At 35.0% G+C, this 19,836-nt stretch overlaps 3 protein-coding genes across 3 annotated transcripts; all 3 read left to right on the plus strand.

The window, feature by feature from the left end:
- Positions 1-875: 875 nt before the first annotated feature.
- LOC111801144 (CAAX prenyl protease 1 homolog) lies at positions 876-6,142 on the plus strand. Its single transcript, XM_023685136.2, has 14 exons — positions 876-1,032; positions 1,783-1,930; positions 2,031-2,115; positions 2,213-2,308; positions 3,012-3,077; positions 3,257-3,355; positions 3,536-3,649; positions 3,770-3,880; positions 4,122-4,184; positions 4,340-4,432; positions 4,535-4,648; positions 5,114-5,185; positions 5,290-5,355; positions 5,655-6,142. The coding sequence occupies exons 1-14, from the start codon at positions 1,002-1,004 to the stop codon at positions 5,769-5,771; spliced, it is 1,275 nt and encodes a 424-aa protein (XP_023540904.1). The 5' UTR covers positions 876-1,001; the 3' UTR covers positions 5,772-6,142.
- Positions 6,143-11,152: 5,010 nt separating this feature from the next.
- Positions 11,153-14,844, plus strand: LOC111800475 (putative serine/threonine-protein kinase At1g01540). The gene is made up of 7 exons (XM_087126379.1): positions 11,153-11,955; positions 12,228-12,332; positions 12,414-12,536; positions 12,623-12,793; positions 12,875-13,004; positions 13,099-13,308; positions 13,383-14,844. The coding sequence occupies exons 1-7, from the start codon at positions 11,384-11,386 to the stop codon at positions 13,533-13,535; spliced, it is 1,464 nt and encodes a 487-aa protein (XP_086982505.1). The 5' UTR covers positions 11,153-11,383; the 3' UTR covers positions 13,536-14,844.
- Positions 14,845-16,560: 1,716 nt separating this feature from the next.
- Positions 16,561-18,900, plus strand: LOC111800484 (protein BPS1, chloroplastic). Its single transcript, XM_023684199.2, has 2 exons — positions 16,561-16,718; positions 17,634-18,900. Exon 2 carries the CDS (start codon positions 17,647-17,649, stop codon positions 18,685-18,687), a length of 1,041 nt encoding a protein of 346 aa, XP_023539967.2. The 5' UTR covers positions 16,561-16,718; positions 17,634-17,646; the 3' UTR covers positions 18,688-18,900.
- The last annotated feature ends 936 nt before the right edge of the window (positions 18,901-19,836 follow it).

Consider the following 19,836-nt stretch of genomic DNA (forward strand, 5'->3'; position numbering starts at 1 on the left):
ACTCTTCCCCGAAAGGGGTAGACACAAGGCAGTGTGCCAGTAAGGACGCTGGGCCCCGAAGGGGGTGGATTGTGATGTCCTACATTGGTTGGTGAGGAGAACAAACCACCATTTATAAGGGTGCGTAGAAACCTTCTCCTAGTAGACGCGTTTTAAAGCTTTGAGGGGAAACTCGAAAGGGAAAACCCAAACAAGACAATATCTGCTAGCGGTGGATTTGGGCCGTTACATAATTAAAATAATAATTTTAGCTTAAGCGGCGGAACTAAAAAAATTAAATTTAGATGTCTAAGTTATATATATATATAAACTAAAATAATGATTTTAAATATTTATATTTGTTTCTTTAAAAAAGTTAAATACCATTTTTAAACAAATGAAGAATTTGAGCGAATATATACCATTTTTTTTTAATTCAATGAATATATACGTATTTTTGTAAGATTTTATTATGGAGCACATTTACTATTATTTAAGATAAGATCAAAAATTAATATATACTTTTAATTATATTAATTTAAACCCTAAACTAATAATTATATTAAATTTAATTCTATTTAAAAAAACATACAAATTTATAATTCAATTAATTAAATTCTTAATTTTTAAATGGATGGAAACTCAAGTAAAGATAATTTTTTTAAATTTTTAAATAAAGAGTCTAAATTAATTTATTTATAATTAACGTTTTTTGTAATGAAAAATTTAAATGGATGGATTTATAAAAATTAAGATTTAAATTAATTAATGTAATTAATTTCGAAATTTCAAGACAATTAATGTAAAATCATATTAATTAAATGATGACGTAATTAAATTATTTTTGAGGTAAAATAAGATTTTTTATGAGAATTTTTTAATCCAAAAGGAAAAAAGAAACCGATTCAGACTCCTTTGATATAAATTTCTGCCCACCGGGACGAACCATCCCGGCTAAGCAAAACCCGCTCACCGTCGAACTTCTCTCCCTGCACGGTTCCACCGATTGATTGCCTTCCGCCATGGAATTTCCGTACATGGAAGCTGTTGTTGGTACTCATTTTTCTTCACCTACTTCTTTGTTTCTGTTCATGTTTATGCAAGTAATCTTTTCGTTTTCTTGTTTAGATGCTCGATGCTCGATGTTTGGTTTTTGATTTTGTGTTTTCGTTATCGCTTGTTTTTCTTGGTTACCTCGATGATCATGACGCCTGTTAGATCTGCTGAGCTTTGATATGTATTTGTATGTTGTATCTTTTGGATTCTTTCGAGAATGTTGGATTCTTTTTTTTAATGTTTTGTTAGGGTTTTACGTTTGTGTTCTTGATGTTAAGGGTTTAGGCATTGGAAATGGTTTGGAATGGCATGTTGTAGGTTGAATTAGTGATTGGGAAAATAATGGTTGTATGGTTTTGCATGGTCGAATTGTAATGTTTTCTCCCTCAGTTCATAGGATGGGACTGCGTCAATTTGATTTCGAAATGAGTCTTATATCGCATGTTAAGGGTTTAGGCATTGAAAATGATAGTTGCATTAGAATTGAGTGAATCTTTGAAGAGAAGAAAAAGAATTTAGGCAATGAAAATGAGTCTTACATCGCATGTTAAGGGTTTAGGCATTGAAAATGATACTTGTATTAGAATTGAGCGAATCTTTGAAGAGAAGAAAAAGAATTATACATGCGTGAATCTCTGTCATGTAGTTTTACTTCTCTATTAGTTGTCAGAACAGAGGGGGTCAGTTTATTGAAGAGGAAACGAATGAAGTAACTGATTTTTTTTATGCATGTATTTTTATCCTCAGGCTTCATGATACTGATGTATTTTTTCGAAACTTATTTGGATCTTCGGCAACATGCTGCTCTGAAACTGCCTACTCTTCCAAAAACTCTTGAAGGAGTTATAAGCCAAGAGAAATTTAAAAAATCCCAGGCCTACAGTCTTGATAAAAGGTTTGACAGTCATACTTTGTTAAACTTCCCCTGAACTTGAAGTATTGCCCCGATTTATTCTGGTGATTAATTTTTATAACACGTGCCTCTTGTCTTTCAGCCACTTTCATTTTGTTCAGGAGTTTGTAACTATAGTGATGGATTCTTCAATACTGTTTTTTGGAGTACTTCCATGGTTTTGGAAAGTGAGCAATTAAATTTCATGAGTGAATTCATTAATTCAAGTTTTTCCTTTACTAACGTTGAAAATTTCATATTGTCCACTATTGCAATCACGTGCAGAAATCTGGAGAGTTTGTTGTGTTGGTTGGCCTCAATGCTGAAAACGAAATTCTCCACACACTTGCGTTTCTAGCTGGGGTCATGATTTGGTCACAGGTATGCTCCCAAGTAATTTTTAATATCCATGTTTTAGAAGTAGAGAAGTTATTTTGCTTTAATCTGATTTGCCTTTGATGACCTTGATTCATATAGTTTTATCTCCATGAATTAGATAGAGCGGCATAATCTGTTTACATACAGTATGAAATTGTATGCTGCTACTCATCATTCTGACACTACCATATTGGGTTTGGAAATTGTGGAAAATTATATTTCTTGATTGACTGTAGCAATGGAAACTTGCTAGATGCATTTAAATTGAAGTTCAAACTCAGTATGTAGTGCATTTAAAAGTAATTTCAAACTCAGTATGTATTTTCTTTTTCAATTATTATTTTGCATGTGTAGATCTAGACGGTGGACATGAATCAGAGAAATTCTGCTAACTTGAAATGGAAAGAAAGAAATGAAAGAGTCTCAATGACAAGGATAGACCTTGCTAGGAAGTGTTAGAAATAGTTAAATTTCAATGTTCACTTTAGAGTTTTTTTATTTTTATTATTATTTTTTAATTTTTAAAATCTCCTTACGTTTGGAATTATGCCCCTAGTGTATTTCGTATGGGGTTGGATGTTTTTTTTTACTAATGTCTAGATTGCTTGTTTTTGAAATTCTAAATATTTTCATTTATAGATTGAACTTGTGATATTTATGATTTGAAGTTGGTTTACAGTGATTGTTTGTTTGGATTGGTTTGCAGATCACGGGCCTACCATTTTCTCTCTACTCAACTTTTGTGATTGAATCCCGCCATGGTTTCAATAAAGTATGTAATTTGTCTGAACATGATAACTCCCTAACTTCGTGAGATATCCAATTTTATTTTGTACTGGGCAATTATTTGTCCCGTGGCATTCCACTAAAAGCATGTGGAAGTTTTCAATGATGTCCAGTCTACTTCCTTATTATTGTTTTAATGCTGTATTATTTAATTCTCTTCTACAGCAAACAATATGGTTATTCTTCAGGGATATGATTAAAGGGATTTTGTTGTCTGTCATACTTGGCCCACCAATTGTGTCTGCAATCATTATAATAGTACAGGTAAACTTATGTGAGTTATCATACAGAAGAATGTCATTGTAAATTTATTTTATCTGGAGTTCTTTTGCTTTCTCTATTTTCCACTTCACTTCATCTACTCCATTGTTTCTGCATTAATTTTCCTTATATCTTTCTTTCATAATATGCAAGGACTAATAATATCTGTTGAATTGTATACAGAAAGGAGGACCGTACCTTGCCATCTATCTTTGGGCGTTTATGTTTACATTATCTCTTGTGATGATGACCCTTTATCCCATTCTTATAGCCCCTCTTTTCAACAAATTTACCCCTGTGAGTATCCAAACTGTGTAATTTGATCAAAGCTTCTAGTGACTAGATAGTTGTGTGTGTGTGTGTGTGTGTCTTTTTTTTTTTGTTCAGTCGTCCCACCTTAATGCTCTGTGAAAATAGCTACCTGCAGGTGATCTCAGGGAGAAGATTGAGAAACTTGCTTCCTCCCTCAAGTTCCCACTGAAGAAGCTGTTTGTTGTTGATGGATCGACAAGGTCAAGTCATAGCAACGTAAAACTCTTGACCACCAAATTCTATCTTGCCTACTTTAGATAATTTCTGATTGCACATTTACTTGTGTTTTGATAAATTATCGATATCGGTTCCTTCTTTTTTCCTGCGTTATCAATTGGCAATTAAGAGTATTATTCAGAGAGTGATTTGGAACTTTTATATTTTTTATTTCTAATGCATAATTCTTCTGGCGTTGTTTTTCACTATGGTCTCAGTCAAATTACTGCTTTTCATGCAGGCTTACATGTATGGTTTCTTCAAAAACAAGAGAATTGTCCTTTATGATACATTGATTCAACAAGTAAGTTGAAATGTTGTGGACATCTTTTATCATATTATTGCCTTTACTTGCTGAACTTATTTTTGTACAGAACCTTGTACGGTGTATTTTAATATGTATACGGGATTTTTCACTTGCCTAATAACTTCATATTTTCTTCCCATTCTGTTTATCAGTGCAAAAATGATGAGGAAATTGTTGCTGTTATAGCACATGAGTTGGGGCATTGGAAGCTAAATCATACGATGTATTCATTCATTGCTTTACAGGTATATTGCTTTGTTGAAAACACTGTAAAACATCAGTTTGAAATCTGGCACGAATGTGTGTGTGGAAATCTCAACTTGTTCTCTCATTGAACTTGTGAGCAGATTCTAACACTTCTGCAATTTGGGGGATATACCTTGGTGAGGAATTCCAGCGATTTGTTTAGAAGTTTTGGGTTTGATACTCAGCCAGTGCTTATTGGACTCATCATATTCCAGGTAGTGATAAAATAGAACGTTGAATTATATATCTAAAGTTGACATGCTATGCCATCCCTACTTACTGATGTATTTTGCTTTTCTACTATACTCATGTGTAGTTCAATATTTTTCTTCGGCTAGATTTTTGCTTCTACATCTTCTTGATACTTCTTGCCACCTTGACTTCCGAAGTTTTGGGTTTGATACTCAGCCAGTGCTCACTGCATTTCCACTATCAACTGCTTCATTTTTTTTTTTTTTTTTTTTTTCAATTTGAAGGTTACCGTTAAATTTTTCATTCTGGAGGAATACTTACGACCCTATGCAAATGAATCAGATCACTCCAGTGGCAATAACCTTTAAAACACATTAAAATGCTGTATAAAACCGAAAAATGTTGTAAATATGAAAAATGAGATGGAATTTATTTTTAACAGAAATTTCAATGTATACCCTTACGTTTCCTTGCCATTGGATGTGCAGCACACTGTGATACCTCTTCAGCATCTGGTAAGCTTTGGTCTCAACCTTGTGAGCCGATCTTTCGAGTTCCAGGTATGTCTTATACACTTGCGGCTACAGTCTTCTGTTAACCATCTCTATCTGTAGGTAAGAGGGTTTTGATCTTCAAATACCTTTTCTTCTTTGAACAAATGCAGGCTGATGCCTTCGCAAAGAAACTCGGTTATTCTGCACCTCTTCGTGCTGGTCTTGTCAGACTACAGGTTATTATTATCTACAGTTTCCATCCTATGCTGTGACTTTTGATTATGATCATCTCTTTCCTTCCTGTATTAATACTGCATTGTAGCAGACATCGGTAAATTGGTTTCCAAAGGATAATGTTGGCTCCATCATCTTTACCTTCTTATTTGAGCATTTGAATTTTATTTGTCATATTTGCATATTATTATATTCATAACATAGAAGGACTTAATGAAAAAAGTTATCTGACGTATTAACGCATTCTTAAACTTTGGCGATATAATCATATATAGTAGACTAACAAAAATTTGCATTTCAGGAGGAAAATTTGTCTGCGCTGAATACAGATCCCTGGTATTCTGCTTATCACTATTCTCATCCTCCACTAGTTGAAAGATTGGCTGCACTCGACCAAGCGGATAAGAAAGAAGAATGATAGCCAATCGTGCTCATTATATTGTATCTACCAAGGTGATTTGACGTTCTACACTATCTGATTGACTTTGTTAGGCGAGGGGTAGGGGAAGAGATAAGAGAATGAATTTCCCCAAAGGAAGAGGGAGGCATGATTGTTCTTAGTTTTACCCCCAAAAAGTTCTTTTTTTCTCTATATTTTTTCTTGTTATTGACCTAACTACCGTGAAGCAAACGAGCGAGAAACTAGCAACGAATATCATATTTGTCAATCTGTATGAACTCGATCTGACTCTTTCGGATAGCATTTGTGAGGTAGAATTATGTTCTTATTTTTATCATAAGAAGTGTAATTCTGCTGACAATATGCAATTTTGTCTATACTTGGTTGCATTCTGTGTCCCTTGAATCCTAATTTCAGTATCAGATGTAGTTTAATTCTTAAATGGTCTCGTATAGTTCAACCAGTCAAGGCATTATGAATTGACCCGACCCTGCAATGCCGTTCGAGATTAGAATTGGTGGGTCAAGAAGAATGTGCAGGTTGATAACTTCATACTCTTTGCAAAGCTTCAGAGTACAAACTAATCTTATCTACTTGTGCAGGTTGATAATTTTGCAAAAGCTCGTCTTGGCAGGTCAATGTATACATTATAAATCAAATTAAGAGATTAGAATGTGTGGATCAATATTAGGAATGCATTAATTTATACCTTTTACGAAGCTTCAGTATTCAAATCTTATTTATAAATGCAGGTCGATACTTTTGCAAAAAAAAAAAAAAAAAAAAGCTCTTTTAGGCAGGTCAATGACGGAACAATTATGCTTTAATATTTAAACCCTTCTCTTGTTAAGATGAGTTGATTTTTTTTTAGACTAATCTTGATATCAAGTATTTGGTATGAACGTTTATTGTGAAGAAGACATACAACATATCATGATTCATAGACTTCTCTACGGCTCTATGGGATCCTTTCATCATCTCTATACATTGACAAACAAGCTGCGCCACTGGTAATTGTCAATCAAATCACGGTTTTAGGCTTTTAATCCTTTCTTTTGTGGATTAAAATCATTTCTTCTATGCTTTTAATCCTTTCTTTTGTGGATTAAAATCATTTCTTCTATGCAGATTTTGTAACGGTCCAAACCTACTACTAGCAGAGATTGTCTCTTTGTGCTTCCTCTCAAGGTTTTTAAAATGCGTTTGTTAGGGAGAGATTTCCACACCCTTATAAAGAATGTTTCGTTCTCCTCTCGAGCTGATGTAGGATCTCACAATCCACCTTTATAAGGAATGCTTCGTCCTCACTGACACTTGTTCCAATCGATGTGGGATCTCACAGATTTCTTGCACTAGAGATGGAGCTATCTCGTTTTCTCTACAAGGTATTTCCACTCTCCCTTTTGTTAAAGTTCGTTTGATTTTTTCACAGGAATATGACACAAGCTCCTTCAGCACCAAGGTGAGTATCATTCCAGCATTTCGATAAAATTTATAGCTTTTTCTAAGAATATAACATGAATTTCTTTAATTCATTAGCCCTATAGTGTGTAGTACTCAATGTTGATTCTCATGGTATTTTTTCCACTTTAAGTTCAAAAAGTAGAGACACTTTGCATTTTTAAATTAAAATTAATAATCATCTTTCAACTAACCTCGTCTTTTAGTCTTTGTTGATGTGTAAAACGGTATTCTTTAATATTTCTTTTATCTTCTATAAAATATAAATAGTTTAGAATATTCAGCCTTTAATATTATTGGGGTTAAAATGAGTGGCATTAGAGCACAGAGGCATTAGTTGATGGCTTCCACGTGCACAATCCATAGTTAACTTGCATGCATGTGCATTTATAGTATGGAAACAAAAATATGTCAGGTTTTCTTGCTTTTATGGTAGTGCTTGTAATTTTATATGGTAACGATGTGAATAGTCATAGTTCATTTATTTATTTTAAAATCTTCTCATGTATGCATACCTACCCATTTATAACATTAATAAAATACAAACAAAAAAAATTTACAAATTTAAGTCGAAATTTCAAATGTATTTTTTGGGCTTGCAACTTTGCTCTTCTCCCTCATGCTGATTCACGTCTTTTTGTATAAACTCGATATTCAAATCATTTCCTTTATGCAAATAGAAGAGGGCATAGGCTACGTTCGGTAAATATCTTCACCCTATAGATTACTTTTACTATTGTTATCTTTTAAATGTTATGTTCTCGTGGGAGTAAAAATATGATTTTGATTGTACTAGCTAGCCATTCTTTATCTATTTAGCTAGCCATTCTTTATCTATATCTTTGAATGTTTATCGTCACTCACGTTCAATTTTGGAACCTTTCCATTTTTTCTATTCCCTTGGATTTGATTTTTCTTTTTCTCTATTCCCTTTTGACGAGGTAAAACATATTTTTTCTCATTCATTTATCTATTCTCGAACCGTAAACAATGTTTTTTTTTTTTTTTTTTTTTTTTTTTTGTGTTTTGCAGCTTTGCTCTTCTCCTTCATGCTAATTCACGTCTTTTTGTATTAACTCGATATTCAAATCAATTCCTTTATGCAAATAGAAGAGGGCATAGACTATGTTCGGTAAATATCTTCACCCTATAGATTACTTTTATTATTGTTATCTTTTACATGTTATGCTTTTGCTTTCCTATTTTTGTTGCTTCATTACTTTGCCTTTTTATTTTGAGTTGACAATCCATTTTTCTTATAAATCCAAAATACATTATTTTTGGAATTTTCTAAAACTAGAAGTAAAAAATTAAATGCTTTAAGTAATTAATTAAAATTATTTTTTACTCATATAAACATAAAAAAAAAAGGATTTAATTAATATACAAATTTAGAACTTTATTGGTTATATTTCATTTCTTTATTTAACATTAACTATATCCATCTCCCTTATAAAATTCAAAGAATTCTTAGACCTTAGTTAATTTAATTATTTAAACCCTCTTGCATTACTTTCTTTAAATTAATCATTAGAATATCTTTAGACATTACCTAAAATCATCAACATTTCATCTAAAAGTTGTAATCAATTAGCAAATTAGCAAATCCTTGAGTGGTTACTTTTTGGTCATTTAATTAATTTTATATATATATATATATATTTTGCTATTCAAGAAGTGAGTACAAGAAAGTGGGGCCATTCTTGTTTTTTTTTTCTTTTTATATCGAATAATTTATAATTGACGTAAGATTTTAAATTTTAGGTCAAATGAATTTAAGTTATTTAAAATTTTAAAATTAAAAATGATTTTCATTTTGCTAAAAATGGTTTTATTATGAACTATTGAAATAAAAAAAAATTAGTTTTTAAAATTTTAGTTAAAATGTCAACATAGAAAGAATATAAGATTGAAAATCAAATATTTTTATAGAACTAAATTGTCACTATAAGCTAAAATGAATTACAATCTCGATCACATTTTAGACACACTAGACAATCATAACCATCCAACGAAAACTTGTTCGAGACCTTGCCAATGGAAAATTGCCCATGGTTGAGGACACAAGTGAAGTGAATGCTCGAATCCAAAAATCAAAGGAGAGATTAATCATTGGTCTGAATTAATCAACAAGGTGAAGAGATTGAGGTCAAAGCTCGAGGCTCGAGGCGCTTCGAGTCTCAGACATATCTTAGCCAAAATTGAAGCTACGAGTCATCTATGAGAAACTATATTCCTTATGACATAAAAAGTGATAGATACAAGTCATCTATGAGAAACTATATTCTTTACGATCCAAAACGAGATAGATAACATATAAGACAATATTCATAACACGACGTTGAATGACTGAATCAAGCAATCGATTCTCTCTTTTATTACCATTAGAAAAAAAATCTTACCTGCCAAAAGAAATAAGAATACAAACAAATGCAAGGTAAGTTAGCTTTCAAACGAGCTTTCATCCAAGTCTCGATCAACCTCCATGTCACCATTACCACCATCACTAGATTCATTCGAATCTAAAATAAATAAAGGTCATACCCAATCTAGGGCGGCCCTATATATGATGTAAAATTTAATGTTTAAAAAGGAAAATTGAAGAGGCTTCCTAAAAGATACAAAAGGACTAAGCTCGACCCCCTGATCATAACCCAGCTTTCCAATGTCGAGGATCCTTACAACATGAGCCCTAATTAGAGATTGAAAGAATAAAATCAAAGGGTTGAATGAGAAATAAATAAAGAAATCGGACATAGAAGTGATAGAGGACCCCACAAGACCCCGATGAAGCATAAGCCCATGGTCAACCCATCTTGCAAAGTTTCGCCCTAAAACTTTAAGGTTAATGCAATTCCAGCATCGATTTTGTCGATCTTCTCCGGTTGAAGGGAGATAAGTTCAATAAGTTTCATTTCGTTCATCAAAATTTTAAAGCTTTCCTCGGCGCTTCAACAATTTTACTAGAATTTTATTGTAACAAACATCAAGCCACGTTTTTTCCCTCCGAACAAATTCAAGGAGATGCAAACACGTTTTTCTGTTCATAAATTGACATACCTTTTCTATTGTTGTAGGATTTTTAATAAACTAACATCGTCATTTATTGGTTTTTTTAATAAAAAAAAAAAAGTTGTAATTAGTTTTTTTTTTTTTTTTAATTCTCACAAACTTTTTTCCCAGTTGACTAAAGTTTCAAAACATTTTTTCTTTACTTAATATTTTTTCTTTACTAAAAAAGCATTTTTTAATTGAAAAGATTTTATAAAATTTCAAAACATTTTTAATTATAAAAAATAAACAAAAAAATTATAACTATACTCTTAAACTTTTATATTCATATCCATTAGTTCCATATTTATTAAGTCAAGTCCATCTACCTAACTATAATAAATTTAAAAACTTTTATTTTATTTATATAAAAAAAATATTAAAAATTAAAAATCATTCATGTTAAATGTCAAATATATATATATATAAAAAATAGGTTGACTCAACTTGTTAACTTAAAAAAAAATACAAAACATTATAATTTTAAAAAATTTAAAAAATAAAAATAAAAAATAACTCCCACGATCATAATTCAACTAACCTATAATATATAATATAGATCAAAATATTAAAGAATATGAGCGTGTCTATATGATCTGAGAACCCGATTAACTTAAACTGTCGAACCCAAACTATAAGTTAGATTTTTTCCAATTCGAGTTAGATTGAATTTTTGGAACAATTCAACTAGTTGACTTTTTCTTGTCTAGTCAACTTGACGGATGAGAAAACAAGTTTACAACCCAACTTACTTTATTAAGAATATTTGAGGTTTGTAACTAATTTAAAAAATAATAATAAAGATTAAAAATTAAAGTTAGAAAAAAATTATATTCTTGGGTTTGACAGCTAAGCTAAGCAAAGTGGAGGAGAATGTAAAGTAAGTGGACCTCAGTATCATCAATGGTGGAAAGAAGTACAAAATCCCTTTACTCATAGAGCCTTTAAGCCCACCGTTTTCTTCGATTCCGTTTTCCCCTCTTTGCACATTCGCCGGAATCCTCCATTGCTGCCGTTTTCCGATGAGGTCAAGCCGCTTATACTCACTCATTCGCTTTCTTTGATTCCTCTGTTTCTCGATTGAACCTGAAGAAGAAGAAGAAGAAGAGAAGAAGACGATGTCAATATATGATTCCTCATTCTTTAACACGGCGCTCTCTAAACGGACCTCCATTTTCGGCCTTCATCTCTGGGTTGTAATCGGAATCGTAGTCGGAGCCTTAATAGTTCTCGCACTGTTTCTTCTTTCACTTTGTCTCACTTCTCGCAAGCGGAATCGCCATAAGAACAAAATCCGTTTCCCTAAGTCCACAGCCGACCATTCTCCTCCCATTTCGAAAGAAATCCAGGAAATCGTCCATAACGCCGTACCGGATCATCACCACCATGTGCAGCCGGAGATTCATGTCGAGATCGGAAAATTGGAGCATCGAGTTGTTTTCTCTGATAGGCCGTCTAGCGGGGAGAGCAGAGGCGCTGTGAGTGAAACTGCTTCTCTTGGATCTGGTACTGTTGGGCCTGAAGTTTCGCATCTTGGTTGGGGCAGATGGTATACTCTTAGAGAGCTCGAGGCGGCCACTAATGGCTTGTGTGAAGAGAACGTGATTGGAGAAGGTGGGTATGGGATCGTGTATTTAGGCACTTTGGGAGATGGTACAAGAATTGCTATCAAGAACCTCTTGAATAACAGGTGATCTGGTTCACTGATTCTCTGATGTGTTTATCGTTGATTTCTTACTTTGATTTATTTGCTGCTGCAACCTGAGAGTTCCATATGTTCTTAGTTGGGGTTCGTTCTGATCTGTTTGGTTTCGAGAAAACGAAGCCAATTAAATGTTATTACTTAGAAATTGTAGGGAATGTTTCAAACTGTTACAATTTTATGTGTTTTCTGATTTCCCCCCATGTTCTTCTTGGTTTAAAGATCATATAGATACTGAAATTGAACCTATTTGTTACAAGGGGTCAAGCTGAGAGGGAATTTAAAGTCGAAGTTGAAGCAATTGGAAGAGTAAGACACAAGAATCTTGTCAGGCTGCTTGGATATTGCGTTGAGGGTGCATATAGGTACTGTTGATTTTCTCTAAATGCAAGATAGTTTTTGGTGATTCGAACGTGTTTTTATGAACTTTTGCTTTCGTTCTTCAGAATGCTTGTTTACGAGTACGTTAACAATGGCAATCTAGATCAGTGGCTTCATGGCGACGTCGGGGATGTGAGCCCCTTGACGTGGGAGATTCGTGTTAACATCATACTCGGAACAGCAAAGGGGTATATACTTGTGTTAATGAGGATTTTAGCTATTGAATCATGTGATTCTACTCATGTTGATTTCCCTTTTGATTTCTATTGTTTAGATTAGCCTATCTTCATGAGGGTCTTGAACCAAAGGTTGTCCATCGTGATGTAAAATCTAGCAACATATTGCTTGATCGTCAGTGGAATGCTAAAGTATCTGATTTTGGGCTAGCCAAGCTTCTTTGTTCCGAAAGGAGCTATGTGACGACTCGTGTAATGGGTACATTTGGGTTAGTTCCTATCTTATAATCGTTTTTTACTTTCTATCGTCCCTTAGATGGAAAGTTAAGTGGTGGTGATGATGTCTACAGCTATGTTGCGCCCGAGTACGCTTGCACGGGAATGTTGAATGAGAAGAGTGATGTTTATAGCTTTGGAATTCTAATTATGGAGATAATTTCTGGGCGGAGCCCTGTTGATTATAGTAGACCTCAAGGAGAGGTTAGTTTATCCTTGCATCTAATGCTGGATTATGATCAGTTCATGCATTTTTCTTCTGCTGCTTATTCGGTTTAAGTTAATGTCATAATGGCAGGTGAATTTGGTGGATTGGTTGAAAGCAATGGTTGGAGATAGAAGATCCGAGGAAGTGGTTGACCTCAAGTTGCCGGAGAAGCCTCCTTCCAAAGCTCTAAAACGTGTTCTGCTAGTCGCTCTTCGGTGTGTCGATCCTGATGCTTCGAAGAGGCCGAAAATGGGACATGTCATCCACATGCTTGAGGCAGATAATTTGCTGTCTAATGATGTATGAAGCTTCTGGTTCTCTCCTTTCTCTTTTAAAGATTTATCCAACTCAACCCATCTTTTACTTCTTTGTAGGAATACCGGGTCGGTAAGGATGCTTCTCATTCAACTCAAGGTCATCAACACGGTCCGAGACGAGTTAACCATCAGAAAGACGAAGGAACATGTTCTAATATAAGTGATGGTGACAGTGATGGAAACATTCAACATCCAAGTAGGTGGAGATAATAACGCACCACACTAGCACAATTACATGACTAACTCTTCAGTTTCATCCATTCTTCAGTTAGGTTGCTTTTCTAATCTTCAAACCAATTAGACTCATTCTTACAGAAGCTATAAGAATCACCCCACATCCGTTCTCGTTAGATATGCAGCGTCTGCTCGGTCTCCTCGAATCCTAGTTGCTTCCTGTCTTGATATTGATTTAACAAAACTTTTCCTCCTGTGAGTATCCAAATTGTCTACACCAAACATTGAAACAGCCTTTATGTTTACACTAGGCTCATTCTTACAGAAGCTATAAGAATCACCCCACATCCGCTCTCGTTACATGCTCAGCGTCTGCTCGGTCTCCTCGAATCCTAGTTGCTTCCTGTCTTGATATTGATTTAACAAAACTTTTGCTCCTTTGAGTATCCAAATTGTCTACACCGACCATTGAACAGCGTTTATGTTTACATTAGGCTCATTCTTACAGAAGCTACAAGAATCACCCCACATCCGCTCTCGTTAGATATGTGGCGTCTGCTCGGTCTCCTCGAATCCTAGTTGCTTCCTGTCTAAACTCTTGCTCCTTTGAGTATCCAAATTGTCTACACCGACCATTGAACAGCGTTTATGTTTACATTAGGCTCATTCTTACAGAAGCTACAAGAATCACCCCACATCCGCTCTCGTTAGATATGTGGCGTCTGCTCGGTCTCCTCGAATCCTAGTTGCTTCCTGTCTAAACTCTTGCTCCTTTGAGTATCCAAATTGTCTACACCAAACATTGAAACAGCTTTTATGTTTACATTAGGCTCTTTCTTACAGAAGCTATAAGAATCACCCCACATCCGCTCTCGTTACGTACTCAGCGTCAGCTCGGTCTCCTTGAATCCTCGTTGCTTTCTGTCTCGATATTGACTTAACAAAGCTTGCTGGGTCACAGAGTTTGATCATCTTTTAGCCCTGTGAGTATCCAAATTGTTTCATTAGGCTGCTCGAAGTTTCATCCTAAGCTGGCTGTTGATGCTTCTGAAAGGGTCAATCCTTTGGTTTATCTGCCGCCATACATTGTTCTTTCAAGCACTTTGCCTGCCACTCTTTATCCAAAGCTTGCTTTTGGAGTAACTTTATGGGTTTGGGCCATTTCTTTAACATAATTCTTTCTTTTCTAGTTATTCTTACAGTGTTGTCGGTCTGATTTATAAAGAAGATTTGAATTCCTTTATGGCTGCTAACTCTGTATGCATCCATTTGCAGAGAGATGGATCCAAGTGTTACCGACATTCTCGACGTTAAGTCGATATATTTATTGACAAATTTGAGGTTATCTCGTTTATAATTCTTTTATATTATTTCTTTTGAGGTAGAAAATTCGAACTTTTTACCTTTTTGGTCGTTGATACATGTTTTATGCTAGTCAGTTATGCTCATATTGATTAGTTTAGATTTATTAAGGTATTTTGTTATGAAGCACGTTTTCTGCTACATGTTAGTGAAGCCAAGAGTTGCTAATTGGCATGCAATTGGCAAATCTATAAGCACATGAGTTTGCTCGGTTGGTTTTGATTCCGATCGAGAACTAAATTGAACCACTTGACTTTTTATAAAACGAGACCAAACTAGTATCTAGAGGTGCATAACTAAGGGTGATCGAGAATAAATAATTTAGGCACACGTGGAGATGTTCATTTAATCTTTGGGTTCCGTCCAAAAATTTCCATTTAAATGGGAAATGAGAAAAATAGTGGGAGAGATTTTTTCACGACAATTATGAAATCTCACATCGGTAAATATTTCTTATAAGATATGAAAACCTCTTCTTAGTAGATGCATTTTAAAACTATGAGGTTGACAGCGATACATAACAAGCTAAACGAGGTGAGAGATCGAGATTATATTTCTTGTCCCTGACTCTGCCCTGCCTCACTTAATATATCTATCTATATATATATATATATACACACACCCCACAACTAGCACAAAGCTAATTTATTATATACTTATATTATATTAGTTGTTGGATGATGAAAGTCTCACGACTAATTTAGGGAATGATAATGGGTTTATGATCAAGGAATACTATCTCGGTTGGTGTGAGACCTCTTGGGAAAGTCCAAAGCAAAACCATGAGAGTTTTTACTCAAAGTGGACAATATCATACCATTGGGGAGAGTCGTGTCCATTTAACATGGTATCAGAGTCATGCCCTAAACTTAGTCGTGTCAATAGGTTGGTAAATCCTCAAATGTCGAACAAAGGACTTCAAAAGAAAGGGAGATCGAGCCTCCTCGAAGGCATAGTAAAAAATGACTGATGTCACGGTCATGCTTGTCTGCACGACATATGTTCCAGTCTTGCTTGTCCGAGTCGGTTGACAGGGGATGTCACAGTCATGCAACCATGGACAATATCATACCAACTATGGAGAGTCGTGTTCATCTAACATTCGAATCCTTTTATTTCTTCACTTATTTATTAAATAAATAGATATATAATATTTTAAGTGTGATATACTATTTAGTAATATTGAAATTTAAATTGATAGAAATTATGTCGGCAGCGAGAATTGAGGTTGAAATAGTATGCAGTTGACGGGGACGGTGAACCCTTCCTCTTCTTGTGTTCTCTGTATCTGTCAACATCACTACACCATAAAAATTTTGAACAAAATATCTTAAATTTTTATACAAAATTTCTTAAATTTTTATAAGTAATTAGGTAATAAAAACATCAATTTGAAATAGGATTTAATTGGTCAACATTTTACCTCTATTGCCCTTTAATAATTCAACAATGAGACGTAAAATCCACACCGTCCAATTCTGGAAGATGTCTAACGGTCACATTTGTATTAATTCCACCAACCAAAGCCACTCAGAATCCGCCACGTTTAATGCTGGAAACCTGTAATCTGTCTGTGAGTAACTTCGCAGTCATTTTAGCGCATTCCCCAACGGAACTAATACGGTAAGAGATTAAAATCTACATAACGGTCACGGACGGAAAAGAAAACGATCGGTGTTACGTCAACATCCAATCAATTCTCTCCACGTTTCTACTTTTCACACAATCTCCTTAAGCCTCCGGTTAGGTTATCGTCGCCTTTATCTTCGAGCTCTTATCCTTTCCACGCGAATTCAACATCACCTGGCTGCGATAATTTCTTGGAAATTTCCTTTTGCCCTCTGGTTTCTGAATCTGGTAGGGGTCGCTCCATCCTTTTTTTTTTTTTTTTTGAATTATTATGTTTGGTTTAGATCTAAGTTTCGATGTGTAATCTAGGGTTTCATGCTGGCGATTTCTGGAGGGACTTCTTTGTTTTTTTTTCTATTCATACGCTTTGATTGTTCGTAGATCTACGATTGGGATATAATATATATATATATATATATATATATATATATATATATATATATATATATATATATATATATATATTTAGCTTAATTTACTTGTAGTTTCTTGGATTCGCTCTAACTTTTGCTATTTCAAGCAGAATACTTGGTTTTTTTTTTTTTTTTGGGTGTAAAAATGGATTCTGGAAGTTTTTGCGTATTAGAATGTTCTGAATGTCTTGCGTGTTCTACGTGGAAAATGATTTTGTTTATGCGGTGCAATTTGTTGATATCAGGTGTAGCTTTTAATGAAATTTGTGTTGCTGAATTCAGGATTGGGAAAACCCTTTTTCGCTTAAACTTTTTGCTAGCAAAAATTTGAATGGGTTTTTGGAATAAGTTTCATATTTGGGCTTTTTTGTGTCGTTTTTTTTTTTTTTTTTTTTTTTTTTTGTTGACGTTTTCATTCTGTAGGACGAGAAATTTAACATTCTATGGGTAAAATTAGCTATTGGGGTTGTTTGCAAGCAGGCCTCTTGGCTGTGTTTAGTGATGTTAGTTGTTGCTGTATCCAGTTGGTTCATCAGGCTCTTACTTCTGCCTTAGATTGGCTTAATTGATCATGCTATGCCTGGAAATTCCATTAAAGGCTTGGTGCACCTGCACCAATTGTATCTGAAACTCTATTACTTGATGATTCCATGTGATTGTGGTATGATGATGGTTATCTTGAATTTGTTTCCAAATGGAAGCTCATCCATGGATTTTATACATCTTTCAGTTAGTGTTATACAATGAGCCGATCACAAGAGCCGCCCCACCGGCTATTCTTTCCTTTCGGGAACCCTTTCCGTGCAAGAACACCCAAGGGTTCAAAATTGTCTTCCAAACTGGTTTTTCTTCTAGCCACTTTTGAGGATTCCTTGGCAGAGGGGCTGAGAAAGCTCACTCCGAAATCGGAGAATGACATACTTAGCTTCTCATGGATGGCATTAGCAATGAAGCTGCTTTGCGAAACTCACAAAGATGTAAAAACACTTATAGAAGAGCTTGAGCTCCCTGTGTCCGACTGGGATGAGAAATGGCTAGATGAGTACCTGGACATCAGTTTGAAATTACTTGATATATGCAATGATTTTAGCTCTGAGCTCTCACAGTTGAATCAGGGTCATCTGATACTCCGGTGTGCCTTGCACAATCTGGCGTCTACATCTTTGGACCAGTTTGTTCATGCTCGTTCTTCGTTAGATGGATGGAATCAACATATTAGTAACAGAACCTCCAGAGTTAAGAGCCATTCTCCTATTTTGGACCGTCTTAAAGTATCGCTTGATCTTCCGAAAGTTCAGAAGAACTCAGCTAAAGGCAAGGTTTTGATGCATGTAATGTATGGAGTGAAGGTGGTCACTCTGTTTATTTGCAGTGTTTTAGCTTCTGCTTTCGTGGGTTCGTCCGTAAGTTTGTTATCCATCAATATTCCGGATACATATAGATGGGCTCAAGCTTTTACTGAATTACAGAAAAATGTAAATTCCAGTGGAAGATCTACTGTATGGAGAGAGCGTGATGCAGTGGATGAGAGTGTTAAAAAATTGCATTCCATGATTCAAGGAAATGTGGATGGCGGCATGAAAGGAGAAGAATTCCAGAATCTGGTTGTAGATTTGGGGAGGGAGGCAGAAAAGCTTACACAAGGTGTTGATCATCTTACTAAACAAGTGGATGAGTATTTTCACATTGTTTTATCCGGACGAGATGCATTGCTTTCAAATCTTAGAGAAAGTGAGACAGTACTCGATCAGGGATCGGGGGAGCTGCGTACAAGGCAACTGTGACGGAGTTTGAGCTTGTTCCTTTATATAAAAGGGTTAAACTGGTTATTTTCTTATCTTTTAATTTGCTAATGTACAATATCTTGCTTGCTTGTCATAGTATAGCCTGTGCAGTAATAATGCGTTATGTTATCGTACTGTTACTGTGGTTTGATCGTGTAATGTTGTTCTGTTGAATGAGAAAGAAATGGAAAAGTATATCGGTTTCAAGTAAAAGGCTCACCCCATTTCAGCTTTTTCTTTACCTTTCGTACAGTAATTAACTTCATTACTAATTCTTTCTGCTCAGTTTCTACCTTGTTAATATCATATGCTGAAATGATGAATCCATAAGTAAATTTATGTATTTTGCGAGTGTTTCTGAATTGAATTGTTTTTGGTATGTGGATACTATGCTGTATGGGCTGTATGGAGTTGGAATAGGAGCTTACTTAAATCATCTTGCAGTTCTTTGGCACATGATACTATTTAACCTCTGTAAAAGCTTGCTGTCTGAACAATGTAGTGAAGATGTTGATAATATCACATACTATTTTTACAGCTATTGGATTATGATCTCATGTCTCTTGATCTTTGTTAACTGATGTAGCGACAGAAGGAAAAACGATCAGAAGGTTTTCCTGCACTGCAGAAATCTAGAACGCCAGCCCTGTCGGTGAACATTTGCGAGTTTGGCTGTAACAGCCCAAGCCCATTGCTAGCAGATATTGTCTTCTTTGGGCTTCCCCTTTCAAGCTTCCCCTCAAGGTTTTTAAAACGCGTCTACTATGGAAAGGGTCTAGTCCTACTCCGACCAATGCCTCGCTCTGTTCGGTGACTGGCTTTGATACCATTTGTAACAGTCCAAGCTCACCGCTAGCAGATATAGTCCTCTTTGGGCTTTCCCTTTCGAGCTTCCCTTCAAGGTTTTTAAAACACGTTTACTATGGAGAGGGTCTAGCCTCTACTCCGACCAGTGTCTCGCACCATCGGGTGACTGGCTCTGATACCATTTGTAATAGCCCAAGCCCACCGCTAGCAGATATTGTCCTCTTTGGACTTTCTCTTTCGGGCTTACCCCTCAAGGTTTTAAAACGCGTCTGCTAGGGAGAGGTTTCTACACCCTTATAAGAAATGCTTTGTTCTCCTCTCCAACCGATGTGGGATCTTATA

The sequence above is a fragment of the Cucurbita pepo genome, chromosome 8 (assembly GCF_057944985.1).
Source record: "Cucurbita pepo subsp. pepo isolate OVF chromosome 8, ASM5794498v1, whole genome shotgun sequence".
Lineage (NCBI taxonomy): Eukaryota > Viridiplantae > Streptophyta > Magnoliopsida > Cucurbitales > Cucurbitaceae > Cucurbita > Cucurbita pepo.